This window comes from Anopheles gambiae, chromosome 2, assembly GCF_943734735.2.
Source record: "Anopheles gambiae chromosome 2, idAnoGambNW_F1_1, whole genome shotgun sequence".
In the NCBI taxonomy this organism is placed as follows: domain Eukaryota; kingdom Metazoa; phylum Arthropoda; class Insecta; order Diptera; family Culicidae; genus Anopheles; species Anopheles gambiae.
The window spans coordinates 110,908,879-110,926,584 of NC_064601.1; the positions used below are offsets into that span (position 1 = coordinate 110,908,879).

Here is a 17,706-nt window from a genome sequence, read left to right on the forward strand (position 1 = left end):
CTTTGAATGGAGAATGTTGAACATTCGAATCCCATCCGCAAGGCCACAAATTTTGCAAAGATCTTCCTTGGACATTCTGCAAAACGAAGAAAAGTTCGTTATTTTGAATTCGCGTCTCCCTTTTCAAACAAAAAAAAAAACACGCCTCACGATCGCCTTCGATCGCGACCCCTCACCTTAATAGATCCGAGCCGGAAAATTGGGCGAACGTTTTCGTGTACGCGGACAGCCGGTGCACGGCCAGCCACTGCGCCAGCGAACCCGGGCTCGTTTCCTTCGTAATGGTCGGCACGTAATCATCCAGCTCGCTCGGTTGCTGGGGCGACAGTACACCGCCGATCGGCTGCTCGCCACCGAGCGGGGACGCTTTGCACAGCCCGTTCGTGGAGCTCACGTTGCTGATGCCGATCGGATGGTTGGCCTGTACGCCGGCAACGGCGGCGGCGGCCGCCGCTACAACCATCGCCGCCGTCGCTGCGGTCGTCGTCGGGGTCGGTTTCACCCCCGGGCTAAGCCCGTTCGGCGCAACACCGCCACCGCCCAGCACGCTCGACATGATGTTTTCGAACTTGTTCAGCTGCCCGGGTGAGGTGGGCCCACCGGTCAGCAGCGGCGACACGTTACGTTTAATGCTACACAAGGAGGGAAAGAAGAAACTCGTTAGCAATGCACTCGCAAAAGCTTAGGCCCGCTTACTGCGGGAAGCAACACTTACTGTTCGGGGCTAAAGCTGCCACCGAGCGGCTGGATGACGGAATCGGTCGTAATGTCGGTCAGTATCGTGCAGTCGCAGCTGCGCTGGTACTTCTCCTGCTCCGCCACCGGACGCTTGAGTATTTTCTCCCGATCCTGTTTGTGCTTCCGGTCGGCTCCCTTCAATTTAAACACCTGTGGACCGGCGGTCCGGGAAAGCAAAACGATCGGCAATCAGTAACACGTTCTCGGTCGCTTTCCCTACCCACACCAAACACCCTTACCTTTATCTGGCAAGCAGCCGCATGGAGCGGTCGTATGCCGTCCTTATCGTCCACTGCGCCGACCGCCGTCGCATTAGCACCGCCGCCGCCACCACCATTGTGCAGCCCACCGTTGGTGTCGATGTACGTTTCTACCTGAATCCGGAACGGTACACCCTTCTCGCCGCCATGCTTTTTGGGCGTGAATTCGGTGGAAATGCAGTTCACCTTCACGTACACACCGACCTCCTTCATCGGGTCCCAGAACACCTCGATCGTGTTGAGCAGGTTGCTGCTGGTCGGCTGCACCTGCATCAACCCGTACGACAGCGGGATGTCCACGTCCAGGATGCGCTCGCCGGGCCGGGACGCCTGCCAGAGCTGCATCTGCTCCCGCTCCATGTACTGCAGCCGGCGCTCGTGGAAGCATATCTTGATAATACTCTTCAGAATCTTCCCCCGGAACGGGGACAGATCGCCAAGCTTCTTCAGCTTGATCTCGTAGCTCTGGCCCTGGTTAAGGTAGGTGAGAGATTCTTCATTGTTCTTCGTCGCGATCGAGGTTGCGGCCGCCAGCACGTACTGGAACCTGTTTTTTTATTTAAAGCAAGAAGACACGGGGTGTTAGAATGCTGCTGTCGCTATTGTGTGTCAAGGTGTGTTTGTTGGAGTGGCCCTTACCGATTATGATCGTCATGTGTTTTGTCACCACGTGCCGCTGTCAGCGTGCCATCCTGCTGCATCTGCAAAATGCCTGTGAAATGTAAAAGCAGAAACAAACACACATTAAAATCCACCCGTTGCTTCTACACGGCCTCGAAGGCCCTAATGCGTAATGTACACAGGCCCTCGTGAAGCCACATAATATGCCCGACCGGGAGAGGGGGATGGGGAGAACTATTCATAGGTAAAGGCTAACGCCTGACAACAGCCGACTTCAATCACGCACAGCAAATGAAGGCGAGGCGAGAAAAACCGGCTCACCGATCCCGCTTGAACGATAATTTGCATCTGCTCGATAACAGGCCACCGGAATTCATGAGTTTGGATATGGATTTGGAAATATCTCCAAACCCCCCGCAAATCTACGTCAATATGGGGCGCCGTTCAATTACCTCCACTTGGATCAGTGTCCAGCCGGTTGCTCTGCAGAAAGCTTTGCAGATTGCTCAGCCCGGCACCGATCGCTCCTACCGCTTGCTGATGAGTCGCATTGTTCATCAAACCGGGACCGTTCATCGAGTTTTGACCCTGCTGTTGCTGGTGATATTGTTGTTGGGCAACCTGTTGTTGTTGCTGCTGTTGGTGAGAGTTGGGAACATTTCCACTCAGCGATGGTTGCAACCCGGACGGGGTGGTGTGTTGGGATGGTTGCGAATGATCTTGTGAGCTGCCTGCCGTCGCCGCTGCTGCTGCTGCTGCTGCTGCAGCTGCCTGCTGGTGCAAACTTTGCTGCTGTTGTTGATGGAGTTGATGTTGTTGTTGCTGTTGTTGTTGTTGTTGTTGAGAGTGTTGCTGATGATGAGAATGCTAGAAAAGCAAAAAAACGTAAGAATATTGCTCCGAATCAGACCAGCACCGAATGATCCTTTGAGAAAACTTACCTTCTGAGGAGGAGATGGAAGTTCTTGCTTGAACACAGGGAAATTCAACAGTGAATCACTGCAAAGATGAAGAGAAAGACACATTAGATACTAACACACTTAACACCAAAACAAGCCATGATTTTGAAGCCCTACCTGATGTATCCGTTGCTGGAGAGCTCATTGCTGAGGTCCAAATCAAGATCATCGGCCCAACGCATACTTCCTGTAGGAGACAAACAAAAAAGAAAAGAAAAACAAACAAGCGAAACGATTAGTATAATTAAGTTATCCATTTTCATTTTTAAAAAACCGAACCAGTACATTGATAACAGTAGTGTTGGATGTATCTGATTCGAATTCTCCAATTCATGAACCTTTCAAATGATTCAATGCGTAAGAAGGAATATTCGAAAAGATTCAATGAATCTGAAACTCGAATGAAAAAAATCAATAATCTCGAAAGATTTGTGAACCATGAACAAATCATTTATCTCAAAAGATTCATATACCTTGAGCTTTTTCTTCTTATTAATCTTCTTCTTGACTTTCTAAGCGATTCTACATTGTGAAACGTTCACGCATCCGGATAGGCAGACCTTAGTACGGAGGGACTGTCAATGCGAGGTTTGAATCTACAAAGATTCATGGGTCTTCTTCAAGATTCAATCTATGGTGTTGAATGAATCTTCAGAGATTCATGTATCTTCAGCTATTCAATATTTGGAGATTCATGAATGTTTGGAGATTCGTCGAAAAATTCATGAAACACAACATTAATTACTACCATCACCATTGATGCCCTCTTCACGTTGCAAAGTGTAACGCTCCCTAGCACGGTGTCACGGAAGTATTGGGAAAGGAATTATCACCTAGTTCATTGTTGTTGGCTGTGCCGTTGTTGTTGGCGTTGTTGGTGTGCGCATTTGGGCCGAGACTATTACCATTGCCGATTTCGTTGCCATTGCTGTTGCTGTTGTTGAAGCACTTTAACCGCTTCCGGACATAATCTTTGTCCATCGTGTCGCCACCGAACCCGTACGTTTCACACATTTCCGTAACCCAGGACGACTCCGTAGCGGGAGAGGATGCAATGGAAGGAGGGGGATGTTTCAACGTTCTACTCCTGGCAGGTGGGACCGAAATGGTCTCCTCCAGAATTAACTCACACCCTCTTACGAGAGTTTTCACTCTATGCTTTCGCAAGATCAGGGTGGTAAGGAGGCTCTCACACACACACTCATCTGTGGCGCGCGTTTCTACCGTGATGATAGGTGAAGCTGATAATGACGTCGATGGAGACGCACTGGCCACAAACACACACACACACACAGACACAGAGGGTGTAAGGGAACACAACTCACCGCTCAGCAACAGACAGTGTTGTGGAGCGGTTCGCTTTCGTCAACCACTCAATCCACGGCACGGCACACTAGATAGAGACTGAGGCTCGTTTAGGTCTAAAGGGGCTCTCCCGCTGTTAATCCACCACTACATTCACCACAGTCTATCATCTACGCGTGCATGCCGTATCACCCACTTTCGCCGTCCGCCATCAACATCATCATCATCATTATTATGGCCCCCGGCAGATGCGATGACGCGATTCCTGAACTCCGTGTGTTGATATGATGCCGCTTGTGCTCCTCGGTGGATGAGCGTACACAGCCGAGCGGTTGCGGTTGAGATTAAATCCCCTTGGGTAAGCATATAAACCACTATCGGATGACTTCTCGGAGTAGCATAGCTAACTATCAGTGTTATTGAAGCATCCAAATCACTTCTTGGAACTCTGAAGCACTCACGTTCTCATAGATCTTGCTATCTGGAAGAGTCCCCAGCTGATCCGGCTGAACATCTGATCACTTTCACGTACCAGCCCACCACTGTCACTCACATCTTCTAGATGAAGTTGTTAGGTATTTCCGCCCAATTCTAACACTCTGGGGAAGAGTGGATGGCCCTCCTCTACTACACCGCTTTACCCGCTTATCGATCGTACGCGATCATACACAGAGCCTGCCTGCGATCACACAAAATGAGGCAGAGCACACGGTGATGATGATGCTCCGATTAACAACGCACGCACACAAGCGTTTGCACTATCAATGGGCCAGAACCAAGAAGCACAAAAGCGGTGAACCGGACGCTCCGGTCTTGTCGTCCGAACGGTTACACGTTGTTGTTCACCTCCGTAGCTTGTAAGGTGTATGTGTGGGACATCCTCCCTCACATCCACCGACCGGCCACAAGTTGTTAGACAATTTGCGCCCAAAGAGGGGGAGCCACCAGGTCTCGGGGCACCTGTTTGTCCAAATACTTATCTTGATAAATTTACACTTTATCAACACGGCAATAAATAAATCAAAACACACTCGCAGGCACACATACACTTATGGACGCCGGGAACGGGAACAAGGGGCACGCTTCCCTTGAACCGTTCCAACCCCACTCTCTCTCTCTCCCTCTACGTTTGGGGTGAGTTTGTTTGAGAAAATGGCTTCCTTTTGGTGCTCGGCCAGTGGTAGGAAGATGAGGCGGGTTTGTTCCTTCGCAATTGTGTTGCAACAATTTCGCTTAATTCCGAGACACGCCTGCACACACTTAACCAATAGACCCTAAAGGTACACCGTTTTGAATAGCTTCTTCCTCTTCTTCGGCTTCTTCCGTTCACTTGCGTCGTTGTTTGTACACTTTCCCGTGTCTAGACGAACGTACTGCTGCCCACCGGCGCAGTAGCACTCGAGTGGTTCGCACTCCCGACGCAACGCTGGTTCGAGTGGCCAGTGTGTAAGAGCAAATTCATCAACACACTCTGCCATCCGGCCCTGCTTATCAGCTGCTCTCGGCACCACCAAACGGCACTATAACCGGGGAGGTGCCTGCTGCCCGTGACGTAAAGTTGACCTTTTGCATCAAACGACAACCGTGAGGCGTGCGGGCGCTCCATCATCCTGTGCTTGTATGGTGTTGTCTCTCTGCTCCCTATTGCTTCCACTACATCCTGATCGAGATTCTTAAACACACAGAAACACCTAGCTAGAGCACAAACACAGAGTACAAGAGCGCGTAACCTTCAGCGAAGCGGGAGAGCAAAAGTTCCACACAACCGAGGCTTATCAGAGGGAAGTAGATTAAAGATGGCTGACCACCACACCGAGAGGTCGAGAAGACCATAATGGCAACTCATTCTGGTGGGCACGGTGGATCATGGTCATCCGTTAATCCGTCCTTCTAGTGAAATACAGCCAGAGTTCAACCACAGTTGAACTTCGGACTGCCTGCCAACTGTTGAATTTGTGCTCATTGATTTTTGGAAACAAAAAAAAAATACATTTCTTCTTAATAGGACCATGAGATTGGTTTGACTCAAACATCAGAGATGTGCACACTAAGTATGAGTTTGCGAGTTGAATCATAAAAGTAAAGGTATGGAAGCAACTCAGCACGGAGAGTTTATATGAATCTCTTCGCTATATCTTCTATTTTTATGAGTTAATCTTTTCGAACTTCATTCACACCGTTTCAAGGAGTTGAATTCCCAAATGGTAGGTTACTTGGCGGTGAAAGGAATCAGTGAGTTGAATCCCAAGATATGAAATATCTAGTCAGGTCAGTCGACATAACAAGAGTGATTCTCTAGAAGGCCCACAGTGGGAGTGAGTTGAGTCCAAAACGAGTTGAACAGTCGGAACAGAGAGTGAGTGTGTCGTTAGGCAGCACAGAGAGTGTCGAGTGAGTTGGATCGCAAATCAGTAGTAAAAGGAAGTATTTTGTATGAATCTTGAAACATTAAGTTTCTAGTTAACATTTTAATCTCTTTAGCCACTCTTCTACTCTGATTCAAATAACGAAATCATTGAGGGAGGATATTGATATTGATATCAAACACCAAGCTTAAAAGCATAACAACTAGAAATCATTCAACTGTTAATTCCCAGTGTGTCATCCTTACTCGATCGCTCTCGATCTCTCTTTCTCTTTCTTTATCCAATGATTTCTTTGATCATTGATCATACACTGAAGGGTCATACATAATTCGTAGGAGGGATGAAACCTTCTAAGCCCATAGTGCTAGGCGTGTTGTCACCCCAAAGGCACTTGTTTACTTTAAAATTGCATTTCGATAGGTTAACATTTTTCAACCAACCGGTTTATAAAAAAAAAAAGAAATGTAGTCTGGTTGGATAGCGAATGCGCAAAACTGACGTCAAATTAATGGTGGTACTAATTATTCAAACCTTGGTTGGAAGCAGACAAACAACTTTGATGTATCAATATCGTTTAGCTCAAGTCAACATGCTGACTCATTGTAGAGATTTCAAACGCGAGACCTAATACAACTACAAGTATAGCAATATTGAAGAACCTGACGTATTATATATGCAACCTATATCAATGCTATTTTACAAAACAAATAGAGGATCTATTATAAAAACCCAAGAGCTGAGTTTGCTCATCTAATCAACTCAGCAGTCAGTTTGATAAACACATCTCAATCACCACCAACCCCCGCGCACCAAGAAGAAGTCGTTCACGGTGGCTTTATTTATCGTTTATCACACTTTTCCGGACCATTGCTTAATTAGAACGAATCAAAACAGCTGCAAACACGGACACACATATGCCTGCTGGACGTGACACTTACCCTTGCGACGTGCGTCACGCTCCTTATCGATGTTGGCAATCTTTGTCTCGGTGCCGTCGGTGTCCTCCTCCTGTGGTGACATCCATTCCACCCGTCGCTTTCGACTGGGAAGTATGGCGTTGTTTAAGAATATTCCACCATTATCCTGCTGCGGCTGCTGCTGCTGCTGCTGTTGCTGATGATGGAGAGAGGTTACGGCAGCAATCGTGGGACCGGCCACCGTAGCAACCGCGACCGACGTGACGGTCGGCGATGCGTTCGTCGTATCGTTGGCACCGCTGCTCGACGCGATCACGGTGTGCATCTTGTTGTAGTCGATCGGCCACGGTTCCTTCGAATCGGGCGGCGAATCGACAAAGTTGTTCTGGTAGTCCTGGAAGTTGTTCGGCGAACCGCTGTACGTGTCTTCGCTATCCAGGTTGTAGCCGGGGGAGATCTATCAGTGGGTGGACACAGAAGAAGTCTTTCAGTATGTGTTATAACCATTTTTTCAAGTCAATATTTTTTAGCAAAAATTTCCATTTCAAACTTTTTATAAATAAGTTTTTGATGCTATAAACTAGAATGAGATTGTAATAATCGTTGTGATTCTCTTTCGAATCTGAGCTATTTCATAACCCTGTACGCGATGGAAAACTGATCGATCGAACTAATCCGAACTTGAACTTCATTCAATTTCGACAATTGACTGACGTGTTCGCTGTTAAAGTTGTACGGACAATAAACATTTAAAAATATATAGCGCGAACCACACCAATCTTTGCGCGCCGGAAAATTCCAAGTCGACATGGGAGACGATCTACGGCCGGTCTTGCTAGAGTCAGCGTTGCTATCGTTGGACCATCGGATTACCTCCAAACACACATGTAAATATTCAATAAAAAAGGAAGGAACAGGATACTATTTAAGGTGATCGTTAAGTGATCTTTTGAAATTAACCAAAATATTTTGTTTTATGATTACACCTCACAAATTGTACAGACAAATTGTGATCATTGGATCTCAAAAGAAGGAATATTGATTCCCCATTTAGTTCCTAACATTAACATATTTCATACATCTACAGGCTACGGAATGTGACACGCAGATCACACATTCAATAGTGGGCATTAAAGGATGATCAAGATTTTGAGCAGTGTTCTTTACTTTGCTTTCTTGTCATGTTCTTTGCATAGAAGTTAAACTGGTCAGCTATAATTGTTTAGATGGTCAGTTTGTTTTCAATATCCTTCAATAAATCTTGCGACCACAAGGCCAGCCTCATCTGTTTGTTGCCAAATCTAGTAAACTAATAAAAGATAAGCATAAAAAATATTTTAAATAATTTGGTACTTTCAGAATGCTTCTGATGCTTTAAAAGACTATCCATCAAATGCTATCGAATTCTGGCCGCGTATAGTATTGAGAGGGGTGAGATAATTGAAAACAAAGTGGTCGGATGGATCCGTCCGAAATAAAAATTAAAAAAACCGCAACTGTTCGTTCATTTGTCAAAGTTATCTAAATATTGAACTAAAAAGAACGAAACGAAAGCAATCTTTGCCACACCGTTTTTGCATACTTTTATTACACATCGTACAAAAATAGCCTTGCCCCAAAACAAATGGCGACAGCCCGACAGCACAATGCCCATATTGTTCGGGGCTGAGGCCAGGCCGTATCGAGAGCCTGATCCGACAGAAAGCTGATAAGCACGCCTAATTTATGACACGCTGAACCGAGTCTGTTGACCCGGTTCGCTGTTTGCCAATTTTCCAAAGTACGAACACGTACAAGCTTAGAGAGATAGACATATCGCACAAAACTTATCAATAAAATGTACCGGAGAGGAGAAGGAGGAGATCATCAAACTGTCAAGATATCGGCGAGGTAATTTTAGTGCATTGACAAAGTGTCACAAAAAGAGGAAAATGTGAAACGAAGCCATAGACGGATCTAAAAGATGAAGTGCAATATTTTCAATGGCTGCTTAAATGTCGCTCAACAAATCTAATGAATCACGAAGTGTTGTAGTGCCCTAGTCGTACTGTCTGTCAAGCCCCCGCAGGGGCGGGTATGTGATAGCAATGATGTCAACTAATCGAACGAGGATCGATTCATTTTCGTCTCGCCTTCGCCTCTCCCAGCAAGCTCCACCGCGGAGTGAAGATTGTGCAAACAAGCCGGAAACATGCACTCCAAGTACTTCCCCGTCTCTAGGGTCTTTCCCACCTCCTACACGGCGCACGGTGTACACATTCTCCCCGCTCCACTGCGTTCGGTATCTGGTCATTGTTGTGTTGAGCGCTTTTGCCTTCCGACCGACAAAGTGGTCCGCATCCCGGTGAAGCAGCCAATCTTCAACCGAGAAGTTCCAGAAAAACTTACCGCACAAGCAGTGCATTCTTCAACATTGTGTCCTCCAGCACGGCCACAGCGAGAGCGCGGGTTGACAGGTCGGGACGTAATCTTGCCAGCAAATAATAGGGCGCGCAAACAAGATAAGATACGGTTGACACCCGTAAGAAAACCCACCCCAATCGCTAGGCGGCGATGGCATCAGATGAGCAACAGTGTGCAAGCAATTGGGAAGAAGCACCCAGGGCCGAACCTTCTGGCTGTCGACCCATCCAAAACCTTGTACAAGAGAGTATCATGATCGATTTAAATGTGTGCCAAGATTTGCACTTCTTTTTTTTGTGAGTGTGGAAGGCTCACGCCGAGAAGAAACGAATGAAGAAAGCCAGCGTGAACGCAGCGGCAGGGTCACAGGAATATTAATCAGCTCTGTGTGCGTGTTTGTGCCAACCTTGAGACGACCGGGGTACATTCGCATGCAAAGATAATGTCCCCTCGATCCAAATGGAGCTGCGATGAGCATCTCCAACCCCGAAATGGGGCCATCGGTCGTGTTATGAACACCCTCCCCTCCACTATCTCGAGAAGGACAGCGAGATCCCAAAGTGAACGCGTTCGATTACCTGCTCGAAATCTTGCTGCCCTTGACGTCTTGCTGATGCTTGCTGTTGCTGCTGATCGTGCTGCTGGTACTGTTGGTAAGGACCGGGACTTCCGGAGTATTCCATTTGTTCGAACTCTTGCTCGAGCGTTCGGCTGAACAGATGAAAATCTAACGCGTCCAGCTGCTGCTGCTGATACGTCGCCGCCGGTTCGGATCGGTTACGACCACCACCGCCGCCGGTACCGCTGTATCGCTGCTGAAGCGTTACCGGTCCCGGCTCGTACACTGGACACTGGAGTAGCGGCTGCTGCTGCTGGTGATGCTGCTCGAAGGGACTGTTGCAGTGGTTAGCCAACAGTGAGATGACCGTCGCCATTCGCGTAATTCTACGCGCAAGTCTCTTCTCCGGTGGCTTTTGAAAACGAACGCGACCCGCAAAGGATGTTGCAACAGGCAGCAGTTTCGGTTCCAGCAGGCGTGCAGACCCCGAGATTAGTATCGCGAGGGAGGGCGGCTCGTATGTAGCAAAATTGGCACAACCAATGGCAATGGCACCTACATCATCAGCACACGCAGCAAGGTTGCGTTCTGCTAGGCACTAAACTCGGTCGGCGACCGAGTAACGCAACGTAACCGGGCGTAACGCACACGCACTATGGGGCAGACAATGTCACACGGCAGTATAGCGGGACACACGGTTGCTCGAACATTCGACCGTTTTGGTCGGTGCTTTTGCAAGTGAGATGGTGTGGGTGGTGTAGACTTAAAGAAAAATACAGTTTTACACACTAAAGCCGAACAGCAACAAAAAACAAGGCCGAATTACGCAGAAATTGCCCGCACTACGATTGTTTCTTTATCATGCCGTTTAGCGCGACGGGTTGGTAAATTCTAACTGGTACTTTCTCCTCTCTTTCCTCTATTTCTCTAACGGCAGCGCCTTGTGTTTGCCTGTGTGTGCACTGCGGCGCTTCATTGGCGCGGCCAAAAGGGAAGGTAATGATGGGCCCGGAACCGGCGAGGCAACGGCAAGCGGATGCACTGCACAAAAAAAAACACGCACGCACGCACACGCTTTTTCCGATCTGACGACACACACACACACGCACACACCCGACACACACACACACACCCAACACGCGCGAACCCAGGGGCGCGTCGTGCAGGTTTTCCTTCGGCGGCGGCGAGTCAGTTAGAACATAACGAAGAACGAATTGTACAGCTTCTTGATGCCGGTGGTTTCGCGCTGGCGGTGACTCTGGAGCAGCGGATTCTCAATGTCTATCCGCATCTTGTTGACCATGTACGATGGTACGATACTGCACGGGCGCTTAATGATATCCTGCTCCATAAGGCACAGACGCAGGGAGAGTTTTTGTGAGGTTTTTTTTTCTTCTAAGGGGCTCTAACAGGAACTGGCCGTCACTAAAGCGTTACTAGCCGCCCGTCCGTTGGGCTCCACTTTCCAAGCGTTACTGCGGGCGCAATTTTCGTAGCCGCCGTTAGCGTTACGCACACGCACTAATAATGCCACGTGTCACCGAAACGCCCTAACACGCCCAACCGACACACACGCGCACGATTTTTGTTTTCTTCTCACAAAACTTTCACTACGTGACACACACGCACACGCACACACACACACAATGCACCTTTCACCGACCCGGGAGCACCTTGGCGGATCCTGTCGCAGTACACTGCTTTTCCTTAACCCGCTTGCGACCACCGTCGAGGGCAAACATTCGACACACAAGACGCGCACACACCGGCACCAGCACGCAACGACGAGAGCACGGCAAGAGAGAGGGAACGGTCGTGAAAAGCCTGCGGCCTGCACAGCGTTTGTTTCGTAACTGAACGACTGAAGACTCGGTTCGAACGAGGTGTGGTGGCCACCAGAGACCCTCTGCTAGTTGTTGCGACGAAGGGGAGGTGATGGCGCTGAGGGGTATCTCGAGAGCGCGCGCGCTAATCGGGTTGAAAAACTTGCTGCTGCTGCTGCTGCTGCTACTGCCCGCTGTGAAGCGACAAACACGAATGAAAGACACACTCGTCGAAGAGTCGTCGTGATCGTGAGTCCTCACCCCGCGTTATGCGCGTTTGTCGAAAGAAAAAAAGCGGTCGAACGCGATCGAAATTAACACGCCTGTTGTACACACACACGCGCGATCTCTTTTTCACGCACAAACACACACACACACAAACAGGCACGGCTGGTGGGGTATTTTTTTTTAAATGTTTTTTGCTCTCTTCCTCCTGTAACGGCTGCAACGAAAGAGACACACGCAAAAGAAAGACAGCATTAGCGGGATATGTAACACGGTGCGCGTACACGTCACAGCAAGCGGGGAGAGGGGAGGGGAAGGGGATTGGATGTCCACATTCCTACCAAAATCTTTTCCGACTACTTACACCCGATAATCGCTGTAAACGGTGCGGCTCACCAACACAGGTACCTTGGGGCTTGATGTGAGAGAAATCTGCGCCAAAACAGGGACGCGTGCGCGAAGATTAGCGCAAATCGGTTGCGCGGGTTTACGCGCGGTCCGAGCCAAGCGTATTTTGCTTCTTAACGCACACCACACACACACACACACACACACTCACGGGTGTAATTTGGGATGTTTTGCGCGCAAAGGAGCGCGATAAGAGCGCAGGACGGTGCGCCACTCACCCGGCCACCAGGGCAAAGGGCCCTTCGCCTCAGAGTTTTTTTTTTTTTGCGCCAGAAGCAGACTCACGCTCGTCTACTAGGCGGAGGGGAAGCACTCGTGCACTGCTTCCGGAAGTGCAGTGTTTTTTTTTTCTTTGGACAGGATGTAAAAGTCCGTTTCACTTAAAAACTAAACTACACACTAGGTTGGTGAGGGGTCGAGAGAGGAAGGTGTGTGTCTGCAGTTTCCACACCGGCTGCCGCCACGCACCCAGGGCGGTGGCCAGGCTCAGTCGTTGATGTAGTACTCCTGCACCGGGCTGTCACTATCCATAATCACAGTCGTTGGTGGGGCCGTTGACGGCCACGGCAATAACAGAATGAGACACGAGACACGAAATGTGCGATCAAAACAAGAGCTCCTCAACCGGCTGAGGGCAGGCTCTCACTCCCCTAAACTCTTCACCGGAGTTAAGGAGCCAGTGGCAACTCTTCCTACAAGGTAGCCGAGTTCCGAATTGTTGAATTGTTTTTGACCGCAAACAGTCGTTCACTTGAGTTTATCTTTTTTGTTCGTCACCGGAGCGGCACAATTTCGGTATTTCACTCAGCACTCAGACACCCGCGTGTCTCGTCACGGCGACGGTACGGTACGGTTTGTCCTAAACCCTAAACTGACAAACGATAGCAGCAGGCAACGGCGGCAACGACGACGACGACGTCGACGATATTTTCGGGCATGTTATCTCGTCCAGAACGCAGCACACAATGGGCCCCCGGGGCTCGTTTCGAGCGCGCCCGAGCCGACGACAACCATCGGTCACCAACTAGTCCAGAGGCGAGGCGACACGCGAAGGGCGGTCGTGTTGGCCCTTCCACCCCGCAACACCCGTTTCGTTTGCTGGAGTTGCTAATTTGTCTGCCTCGCCACAAGTGAGGCAGCACTGTCAGCGATGGTGTGTCCCAGCGGCACTCACTGCTGCTACTACTATTAGCAGCCGTGAGCGGAGAGGCGGGAATTAGTGCGCGGTTGCTACTGCTGCCTGCCAGAGGATCGTTTGCGACGACGCGTCGGTCAACAATCAAGCGCGTTGTTTTGCTTTAAATTGAAATTTATTGAACCCAATAAACATGCCCGCGCGTCTGTTGTGGTGTGCCAAGTCCGCTCTCCTCCCCGGCAACAATTGCTGGAAGGAAAGTGTTCCCTCCCTCTGGCGGTGTAGTTGGAGTCTTTTTGGAGAAGAGTGCAGGGTTTGTCGCTTGCTGTTCTTTCACTGAGACTGACTGAGTCTGTCCACGGTAACGACCGCACGGTCATCACGGAGCGGTGTGTCTGTTTGTGCACTGGGTAAGTCCTGTAAATCCTGCCCTGCGGTAGTAATCCTTCACTTCCCGGCAGTACACAGTAGCAGCAGGGTTCGTGGCGTGTTGTAGCCACGTGACTGCACGTGGCGCCATCTCGTTTGCAAATCACATTTAACTGGACAATCAAACCCACACACATACACACACACGAACACTCTTTTTTGTTGTTGTCAGTGTGGTTTACATCCTCACAAACTCCACACTTTTTGTTTAATTCGCAAACCTTATCTGCCACGTTTGCTACACTCTCTTTCCCCCCGCCCGTTTGGGTTTGTATGGGTCCATGCGTCAATGTCACAGGCCGCTTTTCTCGATCAATCATTCATCTGGTTGTGGTTCGATTGAGTTTTTTTCTGATGCGCTTCTACACATCACATTTCTACACTGTCACTGTCACAAAGTGCACACGTTTTCACCTCCACGCCGTCCCCATAAGCCAGAATCACCATCTCTCCCCATCGTTGGGCTGTGAACGAGAGAGAACAAATACAGAAAAAAGCTCTAATTAATTTACGGAGGTCTATTCTCTCTCTCTCTAACTAATTTCCAGCCCATCTCAACATCTCAACATCGCATTCAATCAATTGAGTAAATTGAAATGAAAATTAGTATTAATTTGTTTGCCGCATAAGCGGACGGAGTTGTAAAACAGGGGCTGGCTACTGCCATACTGCCCCTACTGCCTGTGAAAGACGTCACCGGGACACTACTAATGATCCTATTCCCCGCGCGTCCAGCGGATCAACGTGACCCGCACACACTACCAAGCGCAGGCCAAGCGCCCGCCGCGCGAGATAAGCTTTAGCGCAGTGCTGCCGGAACATCTTTCCATCGATTTCCAATAAATTGATAAGTTTATTTACCTCTCTCAGCGGCAGTAACAACAACACCAAGCTACGCACCGAAACGCCCCGAGCTGCAACGGCTCATCTCGTAATGATTTGCGTTTGCGCGACCAGCTTAACGTGGCCAGCCAGCTCCTCGCGCTAGCCGAACTTCTCAAACATCTCGCCGGGCGACTGATAGCGACGGCTGTGTTGATAACGCGCGAGTTTAGTCTACCAACTCTTCCCAGCCAAACATCTCCAATTAGCACCGCTCCCGGTCCCTCACCCGGTACGTCTCAACCACCAGCTGTTTGTCAGCTGTTGGTTACTTTTTTTTATCTCGCACACAGTGTGCCACCACCCAAATGCCACACAAAGTTTGCCATCGTTCGCCGGTTCCATGGTGAGCGGTGCCGTTTATTACACATCATTCATTACACGGCCAACCGAATGGCGGAACAACCGAAAACAGCGGACAGGTGAACGTACACGTACCAAACAAAACAGCTCAGTTCTACAAGCTTCGATGTGTTTGGCCGCGTCATCAGTGGCAGCGCGTTAGCCGCGCGGCAGTCACGTGATTTGCCTACACACCTCGAACTCCCCCGAAAAAAAAGATACAATTCTGTAATGTCATTTAGGTAGAGCATACTAATTCGATTTCAATGATGATGATTCATGTCATAATGATGTACCCGTTCCATCCATCCATACTCCTGGCTTACCAATTCCAGCCCCTCGGCAATGTTGAGGCTTTTGATTGGAATCGGTAATGAGCCGAACGACTGGACTGGACCTCGGTAATGAGCCGGAGGAGGAGAGAGGAAGAAGAGGGAGGAAAAAAAGAACTTTCGAAAATGATTTGTAATATATTATCAGGCTGTCCGCTTCCGTTGTCCGACTTGGTCCGTCCGACTGTGTGTATGCCCTCCTGAAATGCCCTTTGCTACAGAGCCCGAATTTCATACCCTGAAACCTTCTCATCGTATACCACCAACAAGCACCGCCACATCAAGCCGCGCCACAAAGTCAGCAAAGTTTGTATTGGAAACGAGAAAAACAACTCACTTTACGCGGCCGGGACGAGGCAAAAACCGGCTGCCACGACGGGCCTGAACCTGGAAGCGAAGAGCACAACACACACACACGGGGTGGCGACGAACCGATATCGCTCGGAACCTGTTGCGCGTACGACACAAAAACACGGGGCGGGAAATACCAGCTTTCAAGTTCCCCGCCCAAACCACCCACCCCCCTGTCCACACCACCCTGGTGGTTTTGGCCATGGTGGCGCAGTGCATCTGAATATTGGGTCGCCGCGGCTGAACATCCGTCCGGCTTGTTGAACACCCCTGACGACCGGTTCGAAATGAATCGCTAGGCACCTCTTTAGGCTTTCATGATCCCGCATCACGACGTGCGTCATATATATACACCGTGGCACGCCTAAAACACCCTCATTTACGGGGACGGACGGACATCTTTTGCCCGGATGAAATTAACCCTTTATAGAGGCGCGTAGGCGCTCCTGCACATTGGCAAGTGGTGGTAACGTGGTTATCATGCTTGGGGGAGAAGCGACGAAGGCTAACAAGCGAAGGCTTTCACCATACTGCGACATCGTCGTTGGTCTGGTGGTGTTTTTCGAATCGACGACAGAACTTGTTCTATAAAAGTTCCAGACCATTTGCGCTACCTCTATTTCTGGTCCGTAATTATCGAAATATTGCATTGCTACATGCGTGTAAGTGGGCAGGGTTGTAATGTGATGTGTCGGTGGTGGTGGTGATGGTGGTTGGCAACAGAAACACGATGCTTTCTATTCGATATAGGCTTTATTTTTTCACTCCCCGATATATTGAACGAACATTTTATATAAACGGTGAATCATCTGTTTTTGAACTATCAAGTTTACCATAAATTTGAATAAATTAAAACCAATTTGAATTCAAACAGCTAGATAGACTAGCAAAGGTATCATGTCTTGAGAGTATGCGCTCTGAGCTCGGTCCACGATCATGTAGCTGTTGAAGCTCTGAATTTATTCATTTCAGTAAAAATAAAACCCATATTTGATCGACAAAAACAGGCACACTTGGAAAGAGATTGGAAAGTTTTGGTGTGTACGTTGAGTCTACGGATCCTCATTGAGTGTGCGGAGGTGTATTGAGCTTCGAAAGCGCCAGCAAACTCACCGCGTAACGTAGAGACCCCATGGGGTTCCGTTGCGCATAGAGAGCTACATTGGCCTCATGGAATGTTACATTACACATTCGGAACTACACATTAGGCGCGTCCAGTTCAATTGTGCACAGAGAGCTCCTGGTGCACAGAAAGCTCCTGGAGTTCCGTTACATACTGAGCTGGAAGAATCGTACGGTTTTGGTTTTTAGGGAATAGCTCTAGTTAGATTACGCTCGTACTCTGTAGTTCAATTGCGCATAGAGTACCATACTCAATGCCTGGAGCTACATTGCGCATACGGAGCTACATTGAGGTGGTCCATAGACCATATGGAGCTGTATGAAGCGAAGCCTCATCTTTAATCTTTGTTATTCAGTATACGTCTTTTGCTCATAGCACAGATACACCACGATACACCAGATTAACCATATTGAGGTTTTAAGATACACCACATTTTATCATAATTTTCTATTACTTGGCAACTTATTTGGCTTCACGGTCTTGGTCTGTTGCAGTTGTGTCCGAAACCGCTGACCGTCGAACATTTCC

The 17,706-nt window shown here is 48.9% G+C and overlaps 1 protein-coding gene across 5 annotated transcripts in view; it reads right to left on the reverse strand.

Moving 5' to 3' along the window:
• LOC1270039 (uncharacterized) overlaps nucleotides 1-17,706 on the reverse strand; it is a 28,658-nt gene that overhangs the window by 2,333 nt on the left and 8,619 nt on the right. The window contains exons 1-12 of one of the 5 annotated variants that reach the window (XM_061647065.1): nucleotides 15,010-15,079; nucleotides 12,541-14,612; nucleotides 10,148-12,393; nucleotides 7,188-7,623; nucleotides 2,696-2,765; nucleotides 2,561-2,618; nucleotides 2,072-2,486; nucleotides 1,638-1,710; nucleotides 978-1,545; nucleotides 716-888; nucleotides 177-632; nucleotides 2-76 (exon numbers count right to left, since the gene is read on the reverse strand). In XM_061647065.1, coding sequence (XP_061503049.1) covers nucleotides 2-76; nucleotides 177-632; nucleotides 716-888; nucleotides 978-1,545; nucleotides 1,638-1,710; nucleotides 2,072-2,486; nucleotides 2,561-2,618; nucleotides 2,696-2,765; nucleotides 7,188-7,623; nucleotides 10,148-10,504 — 2,681 coding nt within the window. In that variant the 5' untranslated portion in view covers nucleotides 10,505-12,393; nucleotides 12,541-14,612; nucleotides 15,010-15,079. Of the gene's footprint in view, nucleotide 1; nucleotides 77-176; nucleotides 633-715; nucleotides 889-977; nucleotides 1,546-1,637; nucleotides 1,711-2,071; nucleotides 2,487-2,560; nucleotides 2,619-2,695; nucleotides 2,766-3,411; nucleotides 5,613-7,187; nucleotides 7,624-10,147; nucleotides 12,394-12,540; nucleotides 14,613-14,826; nucleotides 14,958-15,009; nucleotides 15,080-17,706 lie in introns of those variants that run through there. The other 4 variants (XM_061647066.1, XM_061647063.1, XM_061647064.1 and 1 more) reach the window with 4 other exon arrangements.